General features: G+C 49.5%; 1 protein-coding gene across 3 annotated transcripts in view; it reads left to right on the plus strand.

Moving 5' to 3' along the window:
• Nucleotides 1-24,304, plus strand: part of CFAP97D1 (CFAP97 domain containing 1) — a 504,236-nt gene that overhangs the window by 395,839 nt on the left and 84,093 nt on the right. For 2 of the 3 annotated variants that reach the window (XM_077459588.1, XM_077459587.1), the window contains exon 5: nt 2,073-2,130. The exons of the other annotated variant lie outside the window; for it this stretch is intronic. In XM_077459588.1, the coding sequence (XP_077315714.1) occupies nt 2,073-2,130 (58 nt within the window). The remainder of the gene's footprint in view (nt 1-2,072; nt 2,131-24,304) is intronic. 3 annotated transcript variants of the gene reach the window in all.

A 24,304-nucleotide genomic window follows, 5' to 3' on the forward strand; every position in this document is an offset into this window, starting at 1 on the left:
GGTACCAGTATCTTGCAGCCGGTCCGGCGATACCACAGGAGATTGGATTCACTTGGTTCTCCCAACTTGTCCAGGCTCTTATTGAGAAGCCAACCCTTGCGTGGCCTTCTCCCGAAGAGTCCTCCCCTGGAAACCTTCACAGTTGCTTGGCCTCTCCACTAACTGAGACGACACCAGACCACCTCCGAATCCTTCCTTCAGTTTCCTTGCCTCGGGCTAGCCAGCCCCGGAGACCTGTCAGGTGGATCCACCCCCCAGGCCATGACAGTCCTAGGGGCTGGTCAGGAGGACCAGGACCATCAGCCAGAAAACACTTCTGGACCAGAACCCCGAAACACGTAACATCCGCACCTTAAGTATCCTCTCCCAGGAAGCACAGCAAGAGTGGCACTCCCACTGGGCTGGTTTTGAGAGAGAGTAACCCTAATGCCCCCAACTAGACTGCGTTCTGCACCCTGCCATGATGACAGCGCCACCTATGTTCAGGCAGTCCAGCTAGACTGGTGCTGAGGTCTAAATTTAGGATAAGTGAACCCAAAACCAAACTGCGGTTCAAGGGTTAAGTTAAATGACAAAAACACATAGTGTGTGCTCTTCAGGAGCCTGCGCTACATATTAAAAAAAAAAAAGGAAGTGTAGAGTGGACAGTATCTTGTGTGCTTTGTGAGTTACAGTCGTAATTGTAAGCAGGGCTTTTTTCTCAGCTGGAACGGTGTTCCGCCACCTATGGCAGCCCTCTCCTTTCCAGGCTGTCACTCAACACTGAAGCCGGTAGAGGAAGTTTTTCATATTACTTCCTCCACCAGCTGTGTGCTTATGATGGAGGACAACCTCCCCACACCTGTTGATAGGTGCCACGGGTCCAGACGCCGCAACAAGTTTTTTCTTCTGTCCCCACCTGGTGCCTGTCTGATCAGTGTAGCAAGGAGCCGAGTGAAGTGCTGTGGAAGTCCTCCTCGGCTCTGTGTACACTGATGATCTGACAGGTGACGCTGTACAGAGAGGTGACTGTAGAATGTTCTACCTAACAGAACGGAGCTGGCTTCACCGTTCTATTGTCGTGAAGATAACCTGTGTGCTATAAACCATGAATAGGTGAGAGAGCTACAAAGGGAAAGGGGGGAGGGGTGGCTATGCAGAGACAGCTGTGGAGACGTTGAGGTTGTTCTGCAGTGGTCAGAGCTGGGGATGAAGATGGAGGGGGGGGGGGGGTATTGGGTAATAGATTGTGCACAGTAAGAGCTGTGGGGGGAGCTTTCACAACACAAGGTTCAAAAATAATTTATTGCACAGCTCCGGGGGTTTTCCCGCCAGACTCCTCCGCTATCTTCTGCTAGCTCTTTTAATAGCGGAGGAGCCCGGCTTTCTTCTTCGTCGCCGCCCAGGGTTCTTGTCCCCCTCTTCGGTTCTTCTTGCCGGGCCTCCACTCCTTCATTAGCAGTGGCCCGGTCTTCTTCAAAACCTTGTGTTCTGTTTTATTTACGTTTTTTTCACCAGGTGAATGGGTAGGGGTACATTGTACCCCAATACTCATTCACATAGGGTGGGGGGCCGGTATCTGGGGGCCCCTTATTAAAGGGGGCTCCCAGATTCCGATGAGCCAAATATGGATCATCTGACCCCATTTGACCTATCCCAGTCCCAAGTGCCTATCCTTCCAGAATATTCCCAGTCAGCTGACCTGGAGAACTAATCCCAGATCCTCCTGCCAATTCCTCACAGCAGGGGACCTGGAAACTGCTCCTGCAACAATTCCATAAGGAAAAGGGGAGCCTTAAGACAGGCTAGTCCCCTTTTCCCCCCCATGTCTGTCACTAGTTACAAAGATGGGTCATGCCCTCCTCTGAGTCTGTACTATTGTCAACACACACAATTTACAAAGTAATTGCAAAATGATAGCTGTGTGCAAAACTGTTCTGTCATATATAATAGAAGAATCAGCATCTGTTTGTTTTCCTTTAATGCAGATTAGCAGGTTTTAGACAGTTTGCTCAAAAACAAACTATTGTCAATGTAGAGACTTTGAAGTATTTTGGAATCAGCTTCAAAAGCGTTATTTTATTTCTCTCTAGGCAACACAAAGATACAGAATGAAACCCTCATCCTACCATGCTGCTACCTGTAGCCAAGGTATGTATATTTTCTCAAATATATTTTCTGCCTGGCAATATTGATTAGACATGAAACCAACTATACCTAGCAAACTGACTCAGAGGACGTGGGTATCTGTGCATATGTGTCCATTCACCTATAATATCATTTTTCAATTATTTTTAATTAAAATAATTTTATGATCATTTTAAAGCGGTAGTAAACCCGCACATTTTTTATTTATTTTTTTCAACCTGCAAAGCAAAAGGCATAATGAGCTAGTATGCACCGCATACTAGCTCATTATGAAATACTTACCTTAGAACGAGGCCCCGACATCTGGCCCGATCCACGCCGAGGGAGCTGACATGCTCCCTCAGCGTTTCTTCCGGGTATCGCGGCTCCGGCGCTGTGAGTGGCCGGAGCCGCGATATCGTCACTCCCGCGCATGCGCGCGGGAGATTTCAGTCCGGCCGCTGCCGGATTTTGACGGCGAGAAACCCCTTGTGCGTATGCGCCGCTGCAGTCAGCGGCGCATACCGAGGGGAATATCTCCTAAACCGTACAGGTTTAGGAGATATTTTTTTTTACCTTCAGGTAAGCCTTATTATAGGCTTTCCTGTAGGTAAAAGTTAAAAATGTGGGTATACAACCACTTTAAAAACATGCTCCGTCTGCCAAATTTTACAATGACAATTAAAATCAATATAGCTACATTACTAGCATGTAAGCTATGTTTATAGTGAGAGATGTTGTCCGGAGGTCCACCTTGTTCTGCTGATATGCAGGTGAACAGATAATAAAGAATTTTATTAAGGTTATGAAACTGCCTGGCTGTGCTGGAGGGACTCGACATAAAAAAATGATATGAGGTTACAGCTCCTGTTGCTGTATCTGCAACAACTTTTAGTTTATTTGATTAGTTTTGCCTATAGATACATTTGCTGTTCCATCTTTTATGCTAGTATCAGTTCCTGTAGGAATAAGAGAGGCTTCATTCAGATGTGTGTTTTTTGCTGCATTCAGAGGTGGATTAACGTGCCACTGGATACAGAAACCTTTGTGCCATGGCCATATACAGACTGGCTGTTTAGCTGTGGCCAGCCTATGTACAACCAGAGCTCCCCGGGAGCACCAAACGTGGACATACACAGGGTTGGTCAGAGGCTCTATGCGCAATGAGTGGTTACTTGCAAAGAGTGGCAGTGTCAGCCTAAAGCAGTGATTCTCAACTAGGGTTCCTCCAGAGGTTGCTAGGGGTTCCTTCAGCATTGGACAATTTCTGCCACTCAGATAACTTCCCACACACACATTGATCTTTTTAGCTATCTGTAAGGACCATTCTTCCCACTGACCATCACACTAATGTATCATGAGTTGTACATTTCAAAGTTTCAGCAGGGATTCTGAGTCCAGAGAACTATTTCAAGGGTTCCTGTGTTGAAAAGGTTGAGAAAGACTGGCCTAAAAGGGTGTGTTCACTGTTCCTTTCTACCTAGCTGCAGAAAAATGCTAGTTGTGCAATGTGGTTGTGCACCAATTATCTGCGTGTGTGTGTGTGTGTGTGTGTGTGTGTTGTTTTTTTACATTATTAGACAGATGTTCATTGAAAGATTGGGTGTTGGGCAATACGAATTGCTCACGCCTGATTCCAAGTGAAGAATACTGCAAATAAGTTATTTTTTCTCTCCTTCACTGATATGTGCTGATAAGCTGCACTAATGGGCACTGATGAGCTGTTCTGATTAGCACTGAGGTGACACTGATGGACACTAATAGGCAGCACTGATGGGCACTGACAGGTGGCACTGAGGTAGCAATGATGGGCACTGACATATGGCACTGATAGGCAACACTGAGGTGGCACTGACATGTGGAATTGATAGGCAGCACTGAGGTAACAAAGTATTAATTTGGAATGAAACAAACCGCACATGTCTACTACTGACAGGCATTACTGATTGGCATTTGAAGGGCACTGACAGACATTGCTGATGGGTCACTGATTTGCATAGTTATGGGCACCGATTGGCATTTTGGGCACTAAGAGTTGTTACTGATGGGGCACAGACTGGCAGCGGATGGGCAACTCTTATGAGGGCTGCGCTGATAATCAATGTGCGGATTATTAGTACAGACCCCCCTCTGACAGGGAGTGCTGCCAATTGGCTCTCCCTGCCAGCTTGAACCAAGGAAACCTGGTTCACGCTGTGATTGGTCACAGCTGATCACGTGGTAAGGAACCTCTGAGTGAGCCTTAGAGTGACATACAACATCAACGACCACAGGCACGTGCTGGCATGTTATCCTGCTGGACATCATATGACGCCAAGTCAGGATAACAGAACCACTGCCCAGTCGTCATTCTGTTATAGGCCGGGCGGGAAGTGGTTAAAGTAATTGTAAAAGACAGAAGGTTTTTGCAGTATGCAGCAATGTAAAAAGCCTTCTGCATGCAGCACCCCCAGCCCTTACTGGACAGTCGGGAGGGCTGGGTTCACACTGATGCGGCCATGGGTCACAGCAGAGTTTCGGTGTATCCCTGTTCACCCATCCAGGTTCGAATCGGATCTGAACTTTTGCCTGAATTCGCACCTGACACAGAGCCAAAGTCACACAGGACCCAGCAAACATGTGCTGTGACACACTAAAGCAGAGCATGATCCCCTCCCGTTGGAGACTGGGCCACAGGGCAGTATTACCAGGGCCATCTTTAAAGCAGGGCAAAAGGGGCAGCTGCCTCATACTTGCCCACTATCCCAGTTTAAATTCCCTTGAAGTTTTAGTTCTGTGCTGTGTCCTGATATCTCAGTGTGAAGTTCTGTTACTAATGCTGCTTAGCCCTGCCCTATTGCTGTGTACATATGACTCACCCGTAGACCCTGTGTTTACATGTAAATAACCCGCATTGTTATGTAAATAGCAGCAACATTAATATGTAAATAGCCATGGACCATCAGCATTGAAATGTAAATAGAGGCGACAGTCATATGTATATCGTGCCCCCGAGGTCATATCCACCATCACTTACATTGGGGCTTGGTGTACAATCCTTTCATTCACATTAGTGGTCAGTGTGGCGGTCCCCCTTACATTAGTGGTTTGTGTAAATCACCATTACATTGGTGGCCAGTGTAGAAACTCCTTTTTATATTGGTAAAAAAAATTCCAAACTTGCATTTGTGATCAGTTTCAAATCCTCATTTACATTAGTGGTCCATGTAGGATCCCCCTTTAGATTGGTGGCGAGTAGATGATGTGCGTTAAACCCTTATGCCACGTACACATGACCAGACTTTGACGGACTAGGTCCAGCGGTCTTCCTGACGGACTTTTGGCGGAGGTCCGACTGACTTTCTGAACTAAACATACTTGGCCACACACGACTGGACTATGTCCGTTCGAAAGTCCGAAGAGGATGCTGGGACTGCTACATCATAAGGGGCAGAGACATCACCCGGTGACCCCGCCCATTGTCCCTATATAAGTCGCTGCACAACGCATCCCTGTCATTGCGGCCAGAGAGAGTGTCGAGTCAATATCTTAAGGAAGAAGAGAAAGAAGAAGAAAAGAGAAGGAGAGAACGATGACAGAAGACCGGGCCACTGCTAGTAAAAGAGCTGGAAGAAGAAAGCGGAGGCCCGGCAAGAAGAACTGAAGAGGGGGACAAGAAGAAAGCCAGGCTCCTCCGCTAGGAAAAAAGCTAGCAGAAGATATCGGAGGAGTCCGGCAAGAAGACCCCCCCAAGACGGAAGAAGACCCCCGGAGCTGTGCAATAAATTATTTTAAACCCTTGTGTGGTGTTTTTTTGCTTTTTTTTCCACCAGGTGAATGGGTAGGGGTACATTGTACCCCGTATTCATTCACATAGGGTGGGGGGCCGGTATCTGGGGGCCCCCTTATTAAAGGGGGCTCCCGGATTCCGATAAGCCCCCCGACTGCAGACCCCGACAACCAATGGCCAGGGTTGTCGGGAAGAGGCCCTTGTCCTCATCAACATGGGGACAAGGTGCTCCCCCTTCCCCAAAGCACCCCCCACATGTGGAGGGCATGCGGCCTGGTATGGCTCAGGGGGGGGGCACTCGCTCATTCCCACCCCCTTTCCTGACCGGCTGGGTTGTGTGCTCGGATAAGGGTCTTATATGGACCTTGGGGGACCCCCCACGTGTTTTTTTTTTGGCGTAGGGCTTCCCCTTTAAGTCCATACCAGGTGATGGGGCTAGCGACGTGTCAATCTCGCTGCTGAAGGCGGCAACATTGACCTCCTTCGCTAGTCCCGTCAAAATTAACTGACTTTTCTCCATGTGCGGGAAAGTCCCTTCATTTCAAAAGTCCCGCAGACTAGGACACAGACGGACAATTTTTGAGTCAAAACTACTATTTAAGTCCGCCGGACTTTTGGGGGAAAAAAAAATAAAAACCAGCCGGAGCCCACACATGGGCAGATCATCCGGCGATCTCTGATCCACCGGACCAAGTCCGCCAGATAGTTTGATAGTGTGTAGGGTACACACAATGTAAATAATGATTAGCAGTCCTTCTGCATTGATTGATCCACGCCACGTGTGATGCGGGACTCTGGAGACGCAACAGCCATCTTATTGGTTTGAAACACTGCTTATTTCTATATGCTTGTGAGTGTACCAGCCTTTTTATTTAATAAAACATCTTATTTCTTTGGATGTCTGCTCAACGAGCCCTGTTTTCTCTTGTACCTTCATGTGGATGCTGGAGTAATCAAGGGAACTTTATTATTAGAAGCAGTCTTTGGGTTCATTCTATCCATGTGGAGAGGAATAGGCTAGACTATCAGTGGAGCGGATCAATCGATGCAGAGGGACTGCTGGGGCCATTTAATCATTATTTACATAGTGTGTACCCTACACACTGACGGAAAGGGTCAGTTGGTTTGGGTCCTGGTGGTGGCTTTCCTGTCTGATCTATCTGGTTTTGGATGAAGATCTTCAGTTCGATCGTCTTTTCAATTTTTTTTTATATCATAGATGGACTTTATATTCAATATTTTTTTAAGCACTACACCTTCTATTTTATATTGTGTTACTGTGTCCAGTAATTTAGTGTGAGCTGCTTTTTTATCTGCTTATTGTTAGCGCAACAAAATACACATACACATACGCAACAAAAGACACTAAATAAAACACCACTGTGATGCCTAAACCAGTGATAGGTGATATAAAGTATGCTTGAAACACAAAAAGTCCAATATAGTGAAGAGGCTAGTCCATGAGTAGGGATGAGCTTCGCATTCGAGTCGAACATACGTTCGACTCGAACATCGGCTGTTCGCCCGTTCGGCGAAGTCCGAACGTTTTGGTCCGTTCGTGCCAAATTCGCGTGGCGCTCACGGCCCACAATGCACTGCGATGGCGCAGTGCATTGCTGGCTCATGATTGGCCAAGCATGCACTGTGACCCTGCATGCTTGGCCAATCGCAGCGGCAGCAGCGAGGAGAGCCATGATTGGCCACAGGCAGGATGCCTGTGGCCAATCATAGCTATGGCTGTGTAGTGCACGCCCCACACTATATAAGGCCGCCAGCGCGGCGCCTTGTGTAGTGTGTTGGCGTCTGAAGCAGTGGGTGTTCAACACAGTACACACCGATCGTTTTCGGCTGATTTTCGATCTTGCTGTTGTGTAGTGGTTGTTGTCTGCGTGCCCTGACCGCAGTATACACCGCTATATTCACCTCACCTATATAGCTAGTGATCTATCTTTTATAATAGAGCTTGCAGTCAGTAGTGTTAGGAGCTTGTGCGTGCTGTCTGCGTGCTCTGTACCCAGTACATACCGCTATATCCACCTACATAGCTCTTCTCTATTTGAGCCCACTTGCCATCTGCAGGAGTTATTGGAAGTTGTGTGTGCCTCCAGCACAGCACAGTATACATCTGTATATACCCCTTTATCTCTGGTGTTCTATAATAAAGGCATCTGCCAGAGTTAGTGGGTGTTGTGTGCCTCCAGCACAATATACACTACCCAACTGCTTTTTTACCCAACTCCCTTCAGGCCATTACCATGTCTGGAAGGCCAGCAAGGAGAGGCAGACAGGCGCGAGCCGATAAAAGAGGGCAAGCAGGCTCTGTGTCTAGAGACAACAGTGCTGGTCGTGGACGAGGTGCATTGTCATCAGCATGTGGCCATGGGACACGCTTGTCCTTCTTTTCGGCAGCTGGACATGTTGAGCCGCAACATGCCAACGACTTGCTAGAGTGGATGACCAAGCCCTCTTCATCCTCCTCATCCTCTCTCACCCAGTCTCAGGGTACTGGCAAAGCAGCTGCCAACGCATCGTCTTCCCTCCTCTCAATGTCATCATCAGTGACTCCTTCCCTAGACCCACCACGTCCTCCTGAGGAGTCTCCTGAACTCTTTGAGCACAGTGTTGGGTACATGCTCCAGGAGGATGCCGAGTGTTTTGTAGCCTCTGATGATGAAACTCAGCTAGAGGAAGGCAGTAGCGTGAATGCAGAGAGAGGGGATGCTCAAGAAGGACAGCAATCTGGCAGTCATGTTCCACAAGCTGCAGCATACTGCCAGGTTTGCTACAGCGATGAAGAGGGAGGGGATGAAGAGGGAGGGGATGAAGAGGGCACTGACTCCACGTGGGTGTCTGGTAGGAGAGAGGAGGAGGAGGAGGAGGAGGAGGAGGAGGAGGAGGAGGCACATGTCCAACGAGGCAGGATGCCCTCCGGGGGCCAGCTTAGGGGCAGCACACCGACTGAATCACACCGCAGAGCTCCGCCTGTGCAGGGCGCTGCCTCTGCACGTTATTCTAAAAGTTCTTTGGTGTGGGCCTTTTTTGAGACGAGTGCATCAGATCGCACCGCTGCTATTTGCAACATATGTCTCAAGCGTATCTCGTCTGGCCAAAACATCAGCCGCTTGGGCACCACATGCTTGACCAGACATATGTTGACCTGCCATGCAGCTCGTTGGCAAGCGTACCTCAAAGACCCACACCAAAGAACAAAGCGGCCCTCTCCTTGCTCCTCATCAGCTGGCATCTCCAACCCCACTAGACCTTCAGTTCTCTCTGAAACCTGCTCTGAGAGGAATGAAGGTGTAGAATTAGGTGTGTCACAGCCAAGCGTTTCCGGGCACTCTGCTAGCAGTACACCCACGTCCGATTATAGCAGGCAAATGTCCCTGCCCCAGCTGCTGGACCGGCGAAAGAAGTTCACTCCCAGCCATCCACATGCCCAGCGGTTGAATGCTAGCTTGGCTAAATTGCTAGCACTTCAACTGCTGCCTTTTCAGTTGGTAGACTCGGCCCCTTTCCGTGAGTTTGTACAATGTGCGGTTCCTCAGTGGCAGGTCCCCAAACGCCACTTATTCTCACGGAAGGCGATTCCGTCTCTCTACCTGTATGTGGAAGGCAATGTCCTTGCCTCGCTGGACAGGGCGGTCAGCGGTAAGGTGCATATTACCGCTGACTCATGGTCCAGCAGGCATGGACAGGGACGTTACCTGTCTTTCATGGCCCATTGGGTCACTCTTCTGGCAGCTGGGAAGTATGCAGGACAAGGTGCAGTAGTGTTGGAGGTTGTTCTGCCACCACGCCTCCAAAATGCTACTATTGGTTGTGACACACCTCTCTCCTCCACCCCCTCCTTATCTTCTTTCTCCATGGCCTCTTCCAGTGTTCTGTCCTCAGAACCAGGGGTGCTCCGTAGGCGTTACAGGGGCTACGCAAGTACGCAGGCAAACCGATGCCATGCCGTGCTTGCTCTGGTTTGTTTGGGGGACAGGAGCCACACTGGGGCAGATGTTTAGTCAGCTCTGCTGGGGCAGGCCGAGAGGTGGTTGACGCCACGCCAGCTTAAGCCAGGAATGGTGATTTGGAACAATGGCACCAACCTCCTCTCCGCCCTCCGACAGGGACAACTGACCCATGTGCCCTGTGTAGCTCACGTCCTTAACCTGGTGGTGCAGCGGTTCTTGGGCAGGTACCCCGGCTTACAGGATTAGTGATGGCCGAACGGTTCGCCCGGCGGTCGTTTCGCGGCGAATTTCCGACATTCGCGGTCCGCACGTTCGAACGCCTTTTTCCGTCGTTCGCCGCGGCGGACTTACGTGTTTAATGTATACAAGAACTTTAACCTTTGGTGACACGTTTATCATGTGATACAGGACAGCCAATTGAGACATGACAGCACATGGACACTTGTACATTCCCCCTAACCTATAAATACACCCGATCCGGTGGCCATTTTACATTCTTTCTTCTGTTAAGATAGGGACAGGTTCCTGTGTGGAGTAGGGAGAGATAAACCACTAGCTATTTGGTACACAAAAGTTCTTTTCAGGACTGGTATAGGTGTTAGGTGTTGATAGGTTTGCTGTGCTGCTGATTCTTGCAGCAGCCTGAGTGTCTTTTGTTAGTTTAGAGAAAGGGAAAGGACGGTGTATGCTACAGGGACAGCCAGATTAGTCTTTCATCATCATCATCATCATCATCATCATTAGCTGTTACTATCAAGGTCCACAAAAGAGCTGTTCCAGTAACCACTAATCGTTCTCTTTTTTTGCCAATTTGTATAGGGACAGGAAGGAAGCAGTGTTGTCAGGCAGTGAGGGTAATTTTAAAGACTTGCTGTTATTATTAGTTCCACAAAGGTTCTTTTCAGGACTGGTATCAGTGGTACAGTAATAGGCTTGTACATGTATAATATTCTTTCTTCCAAATATAGAAAGGATATTATACTTGACTGCTGCCCTTCTGCTGCAGTCTGCTAAACATTCACAACTCACTTGTTCCACAAAAGTTCTTATAAGGACTGGTAACTTGGTATAGGGTGCTACGGTACATAGGCTTGAGTGCGGTACAGTCTGCTGTTCTGTAAGGACCGCTATCGGTCCACAATAGATAGGGTTGACGTGCACCACTGCTGACCGCTGCCCTATACTGCAGCAGTCCTTCAGCGGTATAGGGACTGACGTACAGTCTGCTAATCACTAACACACAACCTGCTTGTTCCACAAAAGTTCTTATAAGGACTGGTAACTTGGTATAGGGTGCTACGGTACATAGGCTTGAGTGCGGTACAGTCTGCTGTTCTGTAAGGACCGCTATCGGTCCACAATAGATAGGGTTGACGTGCACCACTGCTGACCGCTGCCCTATACTGCAGCAGTCCTTCAGCGGTATAGGGACTGACGTACAGTCTGCTAAACACTAATACACAACCTGCTTGGTCCACAAAAGTTCTTATAAGGACTGGTAACTTGGTATAGGGTGCTACGGTACATAGGCTTGAGTGCGGTACAGTCTGCTGTTCTGTAAGGACCGCTATCGGTCCACAATAGATAGGGTTGACGTGCACCACTGCTGACCGCTGCCCTATACTGCAGCAGTCCTTCAGCGGTATAGGGACTGACGTACAGTCTGCTAAACACTAATACACAACCTGCTTGGTCCACAAAAGTTCTTATAAGGACTGGTAACTTGGTATAGGGTGCTACGGTACATAGGCTTGAGTGCGGTACAGTCTGCTGTTCTGTAAGGACCGCTATCGGTCCACAATAGATAGGGTTGACGTGCACCACTGCTGACCGCTCACCTATACTGCAGCAGTCCTTCAGCGGTATAGGGACTGACGTACAGTCTGCTAATCACTAACACACAACCTGCTTGTTCCACAAAAGTTCTTATAAGGACTGGTAACTTGGTATAGGGTGCTACGGTACATAGGCTTGAGTGCGGTACAGTCTGCTGTTCTGTAAGGACCGCTATCGGTCCACAATAGATAGGGTTGACGTGCACCACTGCTGACCGCTGCCCTATACTGCAGCAGTCCTTCAGCGGTATAGGGACTGACGTACAGTCTGCTAAACACTAACACACAACCTGCTTGGTCCACAAAAGTTCTTATAAGGACTGGTAACTTGGTATAGGGTGCTACGGTACATAGGCTTGAGTGCGGTACAGTCTGCTGTTCTGTAAGGACCGCTATCGGTCCACAATAGATAGGGTTGACGTGCACCACTGCTGACCGCTGCCCTATACTGCAGCAGTCCTTCAGCGGTATAGGGACTGACGTACAGTCTGCTAAACACTAATACACAACCTGCTTGGTCCACAAAAGTTCTTATAAGGACTGGTAACTTGGTATAGGGTGCTACGGTACATAGGCTTGAGTGCGGTACAGTCTGCTGTTCTGTAAGGACCGCTATCGGTCCACAATAGATAGGGTTGACGTGCACCACTGCTGACCGCTCACCTATACTGCAGCAGTCCTTCAGCGGTATAGGGACTGACGTACAGTCTGCTAATCACTAACACACAACCTGCTTGTTCCACAAAAGTTCTTATAAGGACTGGTAACTTGGTATAGGGTGCTACGGTACATAGGCTTGAGTGCGGTACAGTCTGCTGTTCTGTAAGGACCGCTATCGGTCCACAATAGATAGGGTTGACGTGCACCACTGCTGACCGCTGCCCTATACTGCAGCAGTCCTTCAGCGGTATAGGGACTGACGTACAGTCTGCTAAACACTAACACACAACCTGCTTGGTCCACAAAAGTTCTTATAAGGACTGGTAACTTGGTATAGGGTGCTACGGTACATAGGCTTGAGTGCGGTACAGTCTGCTGTTCTGTAAGGACCGCTATCGGTCCACAATAGATAGGGTTGACGTGCACCACTGCTGACCGCTGCCCTATACTGCAGCAGTCCTTCAGCGGTATAGGGACTGACGTACAGTCTGCTAAACACTAATACACAACCTGCTTGGTCCACAAAAGTTCTTATAAGGACTGGTAACTTGGTATAGGGTGCTACGGTACATAGGCTTGAGTGCGGTACAGTCTGCTGTTCTGTAAGGACCGCTATCGGTCCACAATAGATAGGGTTGACGTGCACCACTGCTGACCGCTCACCTATACTGCAGCAGTCCTTCAGCGGTATAGGGACTGACGTACAGTCTGCTAATCACTAACACACAACCTGCTTGTTCCACAAAAGTTCTTATAAGGACTGGTAACTTGGTATAGGGTGCTACGGTACATAGGCTTGAGTGCGGTACAGTCTGCTGTTCTGTAAGGACCGCTATCGGTCCACAATAGATAGGGTTGACGTGCACCACTGCTGACCGCTGCCCTATACTGCAGCAGTCCTTCAGCGGTATAGGGACTGACGTACAGTCTGCTAAACACTAATACACAACCTGCTTGGTCCACAAAAGTTCTTATAAGGACTGGTAACTTGGTATAGGGTGCTACGGTACATAGGCTTGAGTGCGGTACAGTCTGCTGTTCTGTAAGGACCGCTATCGGTCCACAATAGATAGGGTTGACGTGCACCACTGCTGACCGCTGCCCTATACTGCAGCAGTCCTTCAGCGGTATAGGGACTGACGTACAGTCTGCTAAACACTAACACACAACCTGCTTGGTCCACAAAAGTTCTTATAAGGACTGGTAACTTGGTATAGGGTGCTACGGTACATAGGCTTGAGTGCGGTACAGTCTGCTGTTCTGTAAGGACCGCTATCGGTCCACAATAGATAGGGTTGACGTGCACCACTGCTGACCGCTGCCCTATACTGCAGCAGTCCTTCAGCGGTATAGGGACTGACGTACAGTCTGCTAAACACTAATACACAACCTGCTTGGTCCACAAAAGTTCTTATAAGGACTGGTAACTTGGTATAGGGTGCTACGGTACATAGGCTTGAGTGCGGTACAGTCTGCTGTTCTGTAAGGACCGCTATCGGTCCACAATAGATAGGGTTGACGTGCACCACTGCTGACCGCTCACCTATACTGCAGCAGTCCTTCAGCGGTATAGGGACTGACGTACAGTCTGCTAATCACTAACACACAACCTGCTTGTTCCACAAAAGTTCTTATAAGGACTGGTAACTTGGTATAGGGTGCTACGGTACATAGGCTTGAGTGCGGTACAGTCTGCTGTTCTGTAAGGACCGCTATCGGTCCACAATAGATAGGGTTGACGTGCACCACTGCTGACCGCTGCCCTATACTGCAGCAGTCCTTCAGCGGTATAGGGACTGACGTACAGTCTGCTAAACACTAATACACAACCTGCTTGGTCCACAAAAGTTCTTATAAGGACTGGTAACTTGGTATAGGGTGCTACGGTACATAGGCTTGAGTGCGGTACAGTCTGCTGTTCTGTAAGGACCGCTATCGGTCCACAATAGATAGGGTTGACGTGCACCACTGCTGACCGCTGCCCTATACTGCAGCAGTCCTTCAGCGGTATAGGGACTGACGTACAGTCTGCTAAACACTAATACACAACCTGCTTGGTCCACAAAAGTTCTTATAAGGACTGGTAACTTGGTATAGGGTGCTACGGTACATAGGCTTGAGTGCGGTACAGTCTGCTGTTCTGTAAGGACCGCTATCGGTCCACAATAGATAGGGTTGACGTGCACCACTGCTGACCGCTCACCTATACTGCAGCAGTCCTTCAGCGGTATAGGGACTGACGTACAGTCTGCTAATCACTAACACACAACCTGCTTGTTCCACAAAAGTTCTTATAAGGACTGGTAACTTGGTATAGGGTGCTACGGTACATAGGCTTGAGTGCGGTACAGTCTGCTGTTCTGTAAGGACCGCTATCGGTCCACAATAGATAGGGTTGACGTGCACCACTGCTGACCGCTGCCCTATACTGCAGCAGTCCTTCAGCGGTATAGGGACTGACGTACAGTCTGCTAAACACTAATACACAACCTGCTTGGTCCACAAAAGTTCTTATAAGGACTGGTAACTTGGTATAGGGTGCTACGGTACATAGGCTTGAGTGCGGTACAGTCTGCTGTTCTGTAAGGACCGCTATCGGTCCACAATAGATAGGGTTGACGTGCACCACTGCTGACCGCTCACCTATACTGCAGCAGTCCTTCAGCGGTATAGGGACTAAGAGTTTTGTCACAGGGTCATTTAAAAAATGACATGCAGAGGAAGAGGCAGGCCCTTCCGCAGGGGTGGTAGGGGTAGGGCAGGAGCAACAGGCTTGAGCCAAAGTGGGAAGTTGCAGAAGGTGCGTTCAATTACTTTAAAGGATGCACCAGACTTGGTTGAGTGGCTCGCTCAGCCTTACTCTTCTGCACCCTCCTCATCCTCTCGATCTGCACCCTCTTCTTCACTCTCTGCTATGTGCACCCCCAAAGACACTACCACCAACAACACGACCACCACCACCACCACCACATACCTTCCGCTTGAGTCACTGGAATTATTTTCCGATCCATATCAAGAGGACATTTCTGATGCGCAGCCACTCTTGGTATTGGATCAGGAAGAGGAGGTAGCAACAAGCGCTACTCAGCAGTCTGACGCCAGTACCCAGATCAGCCCAAGGAGGAGGTTGGTCCCCGGTGTTGCTGCCTACTCTACTTATAGCGGTGGGGAAGGTGACGTTGATGATGACGTGTCTAGTGATGTCACGTGGGTGCCCACAAGAGAGGAAGAGGAGGGGAGTTCAGAGGGAGATATGGACCAGCAGATAGGGAGGAGAAGCAGCAATGACTTACATTGCACAGCAGGGACAAAGCAGACTGCAAATGTATCAGGAGCGAGTCATCGACCATGTACGGTCACATCTGGCGCTCCCAGGACACCGGCACATGGCTCCGCAGTGTGGGCTTTTTTTAACGTGTCCGCTGCTGACAATAGCGTTGCCATCTGCAATCTTTGCAGTCAACGCGTTAGTCGCGGTAAGCCCAATACTCACCTAGGGACGACCGCCTTAAGAAGGCACATGAGCAGCCATCACCGAGCCCAGTGGGAGCAACGGAACACACAAAGCCACACTGCAGGCTCTCACCGTCCAGCCTCGTCTTCTACTTCTCCTTCTCCTCTCTCCTCACAATTGTCCTCCACTCCACCTTCCATCACGCCAAGCTCACATTTTTCTGCAAAAAGGCAGGCTTCCGTGGGCCTAATGTTTGAGCGTAAAAAAATGATGACGCCGGATAACCCTCTTGCCCAACGGTTGGCGGCTGGCTTGTCAGAACTCATAGCCCGCCAACTACTGCCATATAAACTGGTGGACTCGGAGGCCTTTCGCAAATTTGTGGCCATTGGAACACCACAATGGAAGGTCCCAGGAAGGAAGTATTTCTCAGAGAAGGGCATCCCAGAGCTATATGGCCATGTTCAGCGGCAAGTGAATGTATCTCTGGCACACAGTGTCGGTGCCAAGATACATCTGACCACAGACACGTGGTCTAGCAAACACGGGCAGGGAAGGTATATCAGTTTTACTGCCCACTGGGTGAACCTTCTGACGGCCGTCAAGCATGTAACCCGTGGCACCCGTGTAGATTTGGTTTTACCGCCACGGATTGCATGCAGGCCTGACTCTTCTTCTCCTCCTCCTACTCCATCCTCCTCCCTCTCCTCCTCAGCTGCCTCCTCCTTTTCCGCTGCTAGCGTCTCTTCCACTGCACCGCCCAAGCTCCCCAGAACCTATTCCACATGCCAGGTGAGACGTTGCCATGCCGTGCTGCGTCTGTTGTGCCTGGAAGCAAAGAGCCACACTGGCCCGGCACTCCTTTCAGCTTTGCGTTCACAGGCAGATGAGTGGCTAACACCGCTCAATTTGACAGTTGGTAAAGTGGTGTGTGACAACGGTGCCAATCTGCTTAGCGCATTGAAACAGGGCAAAATCACGCACGTGCCGTGCATGGCACACGTCTTAAACTTGGTCGTGCAGCGATTCCTTGTCAAATACCCTGGGGTCCAGGACATCTTGCGGCAGGCAAGGAAAATCTCGGCCCATTTCAGAAGATCTTACACGGCCATGGCTCGCCTTGCTGACATTCAGCGGCGACACCATCTGCCGGTCAGACGTCTTATTTGCGATTGCCCGACGCGATGGAACTCAACCTTCTATATGCTTGATAGGCTGCTCCAGCAGAAACGTGCAGTTAACGTCTACCTGTATGAACTCTGCGAAAGAAACGGTTCTGGGGAGCTGGGTTTTTTTTCACCGCGCCAGTGGCTGCTCATGCGCGACACATGCAGACTTCTGCGGCCATTTGAGGAGATCACCAAACTGGTCAGTCGCAGCCATGGCGCCATCAGTGACATGGTACCTTATGCCTTCTTTCTGGAGCGTGCATTGCGTCGTGTCATTGATCAGGCTGTGGAGGAGCAGGAGCGGGAAGATGAGGAAGTCGCAATGCTGGATGAATTCCCAGGGGGGGCTACTCTATCTGAGACAAGTCAACAACAGGAGTCTGATGAGGAGTCAGAGGAGGATGGTGCCGGGGCGGATGAGCAGGAGCAAGAAGAGCATGCTTTAAACCTTTCTGGGATCCCTGTTGTGCGAGGATGGGGAGAGGAGAATGAAGAGGACGACATTATCCTGGATGATGAGCAGGAGCCAGGCCACCACACCGCTTCCACTTTAGTGCAAATGGGGGCCTTCATGCTCCAGTGTTTTAATAGGGACCCCCGTATAAAAAGCATGAGGGTCAAGGACCAGTACTGGGTGGCAACGTACTTAGACCCCCGGTACAAACACAAAATGGCGGAAATGTTACCGCCGTCGCAGAGGGCTGTCAGAATGCAGCACTTCCAGGCCTTGCTTCGAGAAATGCTGCATTCTGCTTTTGCGTGCGCTGGCAGAGGAGCAATTCCCACTCCCAGAGAAGGATTTGCGGGTACCAATCCAACAGCGCCTGCAAGAAGAGGCCGGTTTGAAGATGTGTTGGTGACTTCGGATATGAGGTCATTCTTTCAGCCGACCCATCGACAGGTGTCATCCGGATCCAGCATCAGGGAACGCCTAGACCGTCAGGTGTCCGACTACATTGGGTTAACGGCCGATGTGGACGCTCTGAGGAGTGATGAACCCCTAGACTACTGGGTGGGCAGGCTTGACCTCTGGCCAGAGCTTGCCCAATTTGCAATCGAACTGTTGGCTTGCCCCTCATCCAGTGTCCTGTCCGAAAGGACGTTCAGCGCAGCAGGGGGGATTGTGACCGATAAGCGTACTCGCCTAGCTCACCACAGTGTTAACTACCTCACATTTCTAAAAATGAATGAGGCATGGATCTCGGAGGAATTCAACACATGTGATCAGTAGACCATGTATATGTCTATAAACAATTTTTGGAATCAAGCACACAGACCTTCTTAATTCATTTGGCTCACTTCCCTGACCCAAAAAAGCACACCGTACTATATGCCCCTACCCTCCTCTTTGAAGAGGTTGAGCGGTGTCATATTTCTACTGGGGCTGCTTATTATGAGGGGTTCCCACCATCCCTGTGCTGTGCTGACTTCCTCCTGGGTGTTCTTATTATGAGGGGCTCCCACCATCCCTGTGCTGTGCTGACTTCCTCCTGGGGGTTCTTATTATGAGGGGATCACACCATCCCTGTGCTGTGCTGACTTCCTCCTGGGGCTGCTTACGGTGCTGCTGTCAGCGCTGTATGTCACGGAGCTGCTGTCAGCGCTGTATGTCACGGAGCTGCTGTCAGCGCTGTATGTCACGGAGCTGCTGTCAGCGCTGTATGTCACGGAGCTGCTGTCAGCGCTGTATGTCACGGAGCTGCTGTCAGCGCTGTATGTCACGGAGCTGCTGTCAGCGCTGTATGTCACGGAGCTGCTGTCAGCGCTGTATGTCACGGAGCTGCTGTCAGCGCTGTATGTCACGGAGCTGCTGTCAGCGCTGTATGTCACGGAGCTGCTGTCAGCGCTGTATGTCACGGTGCTGCTGTCAGCGCTGTATGTCACGGAGCTGCTGTCAGCGCTGTATGTCACGGAGCTGCTGTCAGTGCTGTATGTCACGGAGCTGCTGTCAGCGCTGTATGTCACGGAGCTGCTGTCAGCGCTGTATGTCACGGAGCTGCTGTCAGCGCTGTATGTCACGGTGCTGCTGTCAGCGCTGTATGTCACGGAGCTGCTGTCAGCGCTGTATGTCACGGAGCTGCTGTCAGCGCTGTATGTCACGGAGCTGCTGTCAGCGCTGTATGTCACGGAGCTGCTGTCAGCGCTGTATGTCACGGAGCTGCTGTCAGCGCTGTATGTCACGGTGCTGATGTCAGTGCTCTGTATTACGGTGCTGCTGTCAGTGCTCTGTATCTCCTGCACCCTCTTGTTTGCCTACCCTGGTCCCTGACCTTCCCTCTCCTCCATTGCCTTCATTAGCTCCATAGTCCTGAATTGTCAGAACAATTTCCCAAATAAAAAAAAAATGCTTGTAGTTATCGATCCCAAATTCACCTCATACATGTATTATGCTATTGTCCAGGTGGTGGGACTACGTGCTACCCCCTAATAATTACCCCGTGGCCGCAAATTCGACCTAAAGGTTTGCGAAATTCGCCTCCCATTGAAGTCAATGGAGCCCGCGGCGAACGGTCGTTTTCGCGAACGTTTGTGTCCGTTCGCGTTTCGCGTTCGCGAAACGTCCCGTCGGAAGTTCGTCCATCACTATACAGGATGTCCTGAAGCAGGCCAGGAAAGTCTGTGTGCATTTCCGCCGATCATTTAATGCCTGTGCTCGGCTGGCTGAGCTCCAAAAGGAGTTGAACCTGCCCAAGAACCGCCTTATATGTGACATGCCCACCAGGTGGAACTCAACGTTGGCCATGCTGCAGCGGCTGCACACGCAGCAGAGGGCCATCAATGAGTACCTGTGCGACTAAGGCACCAGGACAGGGTCAGGGGAGCTCGGTTTTTTCTCACCACGCCAGCGGGGCATGATCAGGGATGCATGCACTGTCCTGTCACCGTTTGAGGAGGCCACAGGGATGGTGAGCAGTGACAGTGCATGCATCAGTGACACTGTACCTCTTGTCCACCTCTTGGAGCATACGCTGCGTGGAATAATGGACAGGGCACTTGAGGCAGAACAGAGGCAGGAAGAGGAGGACTTCCTTGCCTCTCAAGGCCCCCTTTATCCAGACAGTGTTCCTGCTGTGCCACCCATCACACAGGAAGAGGATGAGGAGGAGGAAGAGGAGGAGGAGGATGATTGCGTCAGCATGGAGGTGGAGGCTGGCACTCAGCATCAGCAGCAGCAGTCTTGTAGGGATGATTTACAGTCCCAAGAAACACGTGGACTTGTACGTGGCTGGGAGGAGGTAGCTGCGGATCATGTTGTCCTTAGTGACCCAGAGGACTCCGGACCGAATGCCTCAGCTAACCTACGCTGCATGGCCTCCCTGATCCTGCAAAGCCTGCGGAAGGATCCTCGTATTCTTCGGATCAAGGAGAGGGACCATTACTGGCTGGCCACTCTCCTTGATCCACGGTACAAGGGTAAGGTTGCCGACCTTATCTTGCCATCGCAGAGGGAGCAGAGGATGAGACATCTCCGGGAGGCCTTGCAGAAAGGTCTATGCAACGCGTTCCCAGAGACTGTGAGGTTACAAACTCCTGGTCCTGGACAACGTGTTGCTGAGGCATCGGTCAGAAGGAGCGGTGGAGAAGGTGGCCGTCTGACTGATGCTTTCAGACAATTTTTTAGTCCGCAGCCCCAAGGTATGATCGGTTCCAGCAACCATCGCCAGCGTCTGATTTACATGGTGCAGGAATACCTAGGGGCAAGGTCAGACTTGGACACCTTTCCCACCGAAAATCCTCTGGCTTACTGGGTCTTGAGGATGGATCACTGGCCAGAGCTTGCACAGTATGCAATTGAGCTACTGGCCTGTCCTGCATCCAGCGTTCTTTCGGAACGCACCTTCAGTGCTGCTGGTGGCTTTGTTACGGATCACAGGGTGCGGCTGTCTACCGAATCAGTTGATCGACTGACCTTCATCAAGATGAATCAGTCTTGGATCACCCACAGCTCCCAAGCATCTGAAGCTGATGTAACCGAATAATTTTTTTTGAAATATCACATCCCTTCAAGACTGCCTATGCTGATGCTGAGTGACTGTCCTGTTATGTTGATTGTCTATCCTCTTCCTCCTCCGATGATATGTTGGAAGAACATTTCTGGTTCTGGGTGATGCCATCAGCCCAATTTTTCTGCCCCTGTTTAACAGGGGCGTTTAATTACAATTTTTGATGCAATGCTTTGCAGCAGGGCTAGTTCCTGCAATAAAACAAGAGTATATGGGAGAGGTTGCAGTGTCGTTGCACCAGCACCAGTGCCTAAAGACCAATTTTTCTGCCCCTGTTTAACAGGGACATGTAATTACAATTCTTGATATACTATTTCAGAGGAGGGCCCGTTCCTGTGCCCACCCAGAGTAACTGTGAGGACTTATAGTGTTGTGGCACCAGCACCACAACCACCAAAGGTCAATTTTTCTACCACTGTTCAACAATGGCATGTAATTACAATTCGTGATATAATCGTTCACAGCAGGGCGCTCCAGCACCCACCAAGAGTCACTTTGAGGGCTTACAATGTTGTGGCAAAACCAACACCTTGTTCCGCCATTTCTGCAGAGCATATAGGGCAGGCCCCTACTTTCAAACATCCAACTTACAAACATCTCCTACTTGCAAACGGAAGGAGACAACAGCAAGTGAGATGAAAAAAGATGGACGACAAAACAAATTATACAGGGGTGATAACCCTTCCCTATGTTTTCCAAAAAGCTTAAAAATAGTTTTTTTGACTGGAGCTACACTTTAAAAATGTACCAGTTGAAAATTACAAACAGATTCAACTTAACACAACAAACCTACACAGTCCCTGTCTTGTTTGCACCGCCTGTATACTGCTGTTCTGAGTATATAGGGTCTGGGGGCCACACGCATTTCCTTTTTTTAATATGGGTACGGGGTTCCCCTTAATATGCGTACAAGACCCAAAGGGGCTGGTAATGGGCAGGGAGGGCTACCCATACCATTTTTCTCAATGATTTTCAACCCTATTGCAGGAACCAGATATAACATTAAAACCGCAAGCAGCTTTAAATGATGTTATTTCCGTTAAATGTCATTTTGTGCAGGGACTGTTCTAAACACGGGAAACATGTGGCACTTCACAGGCATACTACAGACACCCCCCAGGCACCATATTTAATGGAATATTTCACTTTTTTTCCCACTTTAATCGTCTTTAAAATCAGTGCTCCCGCCAAAACGGCCGTTTTTAAAACTTTTTTTTGCATTGACCCATGTCCCCTGGGGCAGGAGCCAGGTCCCCAAACCCTTTTTAGGACAGTATCTTGCATATTAGCCATTAAAATTAGCACTTTTAATTTCGAACGTTCGAGTCCCATAGACTTCAATGGGGTTCTAACGTTTGTACGAATTTGGGGTCCGTTCGAAAGTTCTGGTGCGAACCGAACCAGGGGGTGTTCGGCTCATCCCTATCCATGAGTCTCATAAAAGGTTCACAGCCATTTCTAGTGCCCACCACCTTCCAAATGATGTGCTCACCTTCATTACTGACCTTCCACAGGTAAATATGCGTCTTCCCTTTTAAGGGGCTAAAGAAACCTCTGGTGGGTGTTTGGATCCTTAGTAATAAGTAAATCCTCTATCTCCTGGGACAATCCGTATCTGTAGTACTCATAAAGAAAATCAGAAAGCTGAACCGTTTAAAAACCACTTTAATAAAAACCATAATAAATTACAACTCATATTTTTCAGTGTACTAGCTCTAGTGCACTCAGATAGCATGCATAGCACAATAAGGGTGTGTAGCCCCCTTAAAGAGGGATTCCACCTAAAAAAAAAAAATATTAAAAGCCAGCAGCTATAAATACTACAGCTGCTGACTTTTAATAAATGGACACTCACCTGTCCCAGGTTCCAGCGATGCCGGCAGCTGAGGCTGATCGATCGCTCGGCTCTCGGCTGCTGCCGTCACCATTCTAGGTGAGGGAATCAGGAAGTGAAGCGTGCATGCGCGAGTCACGCAGTGCAATAGGAATTGTCCGCTCTGTCACTGGGACCCGTGTGTGTCCCAGCAGACAGCGCGGCAGGACAGGAAATGACATAGACTCCCACGGGAGTCTATGCCCGGAAGTGGGTGTAAATACCTGTCTTTGACAGGTATCTCCACCCCCCTACCCCCTGTAAGGTGCCAATTGTGACACCGGAGGGGGGGAGGGTTCCGATCAGCGGAAGTTCCACTTTAGGGTGGAACCCCACTTTAAGGATCGCTTGGATGTAGTACTAGGAACCACCAAACATGGTGTAATCTTTCCCAGAGAGTGCGCTGTCATCACCAGGCCCCTCCCGACTTGTTTAGTCACACTCCACGTGACTTTATCAAGGAGAATCTACCTATATTGAACTTTTTGTGTTTCAAGCTTACTTTATATCACTGGAAACGCTTATCTCTATTTTAGGCATCACAGTGGTGTTTAATTTAAAGTGTTTATTTATATATATATATATATATATATATATATATATATATATATATATATATAATCAGTGATTACTTCATATAGTGCCACATCCTAAAACTAGACACATAGAACAAAATTCCCCTTGGGTTGGACTTCATAGGCACTTTACTCTATAACAATAGTAAAGTAAAAAGTAATTTTATTCATAACAAATGGTTAAAAATGGTAACATGGAATGTACGTAACTAAAAATACACCAACTGTAAGAGAGCTATTGTCAGGTCACCTAGAGCCCAGGTGACAGATGCACACCGTAGGGTTTAGAGGTGCACCGCAAGGTTGTGGACCCTACGGCTGACTGCTGCAGACGGGGGACAAATCCCACTGGGGTTAGAGCGTAAGATTCCCTGGTGCGCGGAGTCTAAGAGCCAGCAGGTGTTCACCAGAGCCTCCAGTGGTGAGGATGGACTTGGCAGCAACTGGCTCCAGGTCGCGACCCCCAGGGTCCCCCAGCTCACACCCACAGTAGGCAACAGGAGGATAGGGATGGTGAGGGACAAAGCCAAGGTCGGGGCCACAAGCAGACAAGAATAGTCGGGTACACGCCAAAAGGTCAGGATCACAGGCAAACAAGGATAGTCAAGACACGCCAAAGTCGGTAACAGAAACCAGTAGCAGAGCACACGGCAGGAAACAGGAAGCTAACACACAAAGAATACACAATGGTTGATCAGCACTGAGGCCTGCAGTGCACAGGTTAATATAGGGCTCCCTGATAAGCTTGGGGTGGAGCCATGCTTAGAGGAGAGGTTATAAAAACCACCAGGTGGAAGTGGCTGGCTTCTTAGTCTGAAGACATGAGGGAAGGTAAGCAAACACAGGAAGATCACTGCATAACCATGACAGCTATCCTTCATCCGACGCATTTCAGAG

Source organism: Lithobates pipiens, unplaced genomic scaffold (genome assembly GCF_037356315.1).
Source record: "Lithobates pipiens isolate NorthernLeopardFrog02 unplaced genomic scaffold, aLitPip1_a1.2 Scaffold_28, whole genome shotgun sequence".
NCBI lineage: Eukaryota > Metazoa > Chordata > Amphibia > Anura > Ranidae > Lithobates > Lithobates pipiens.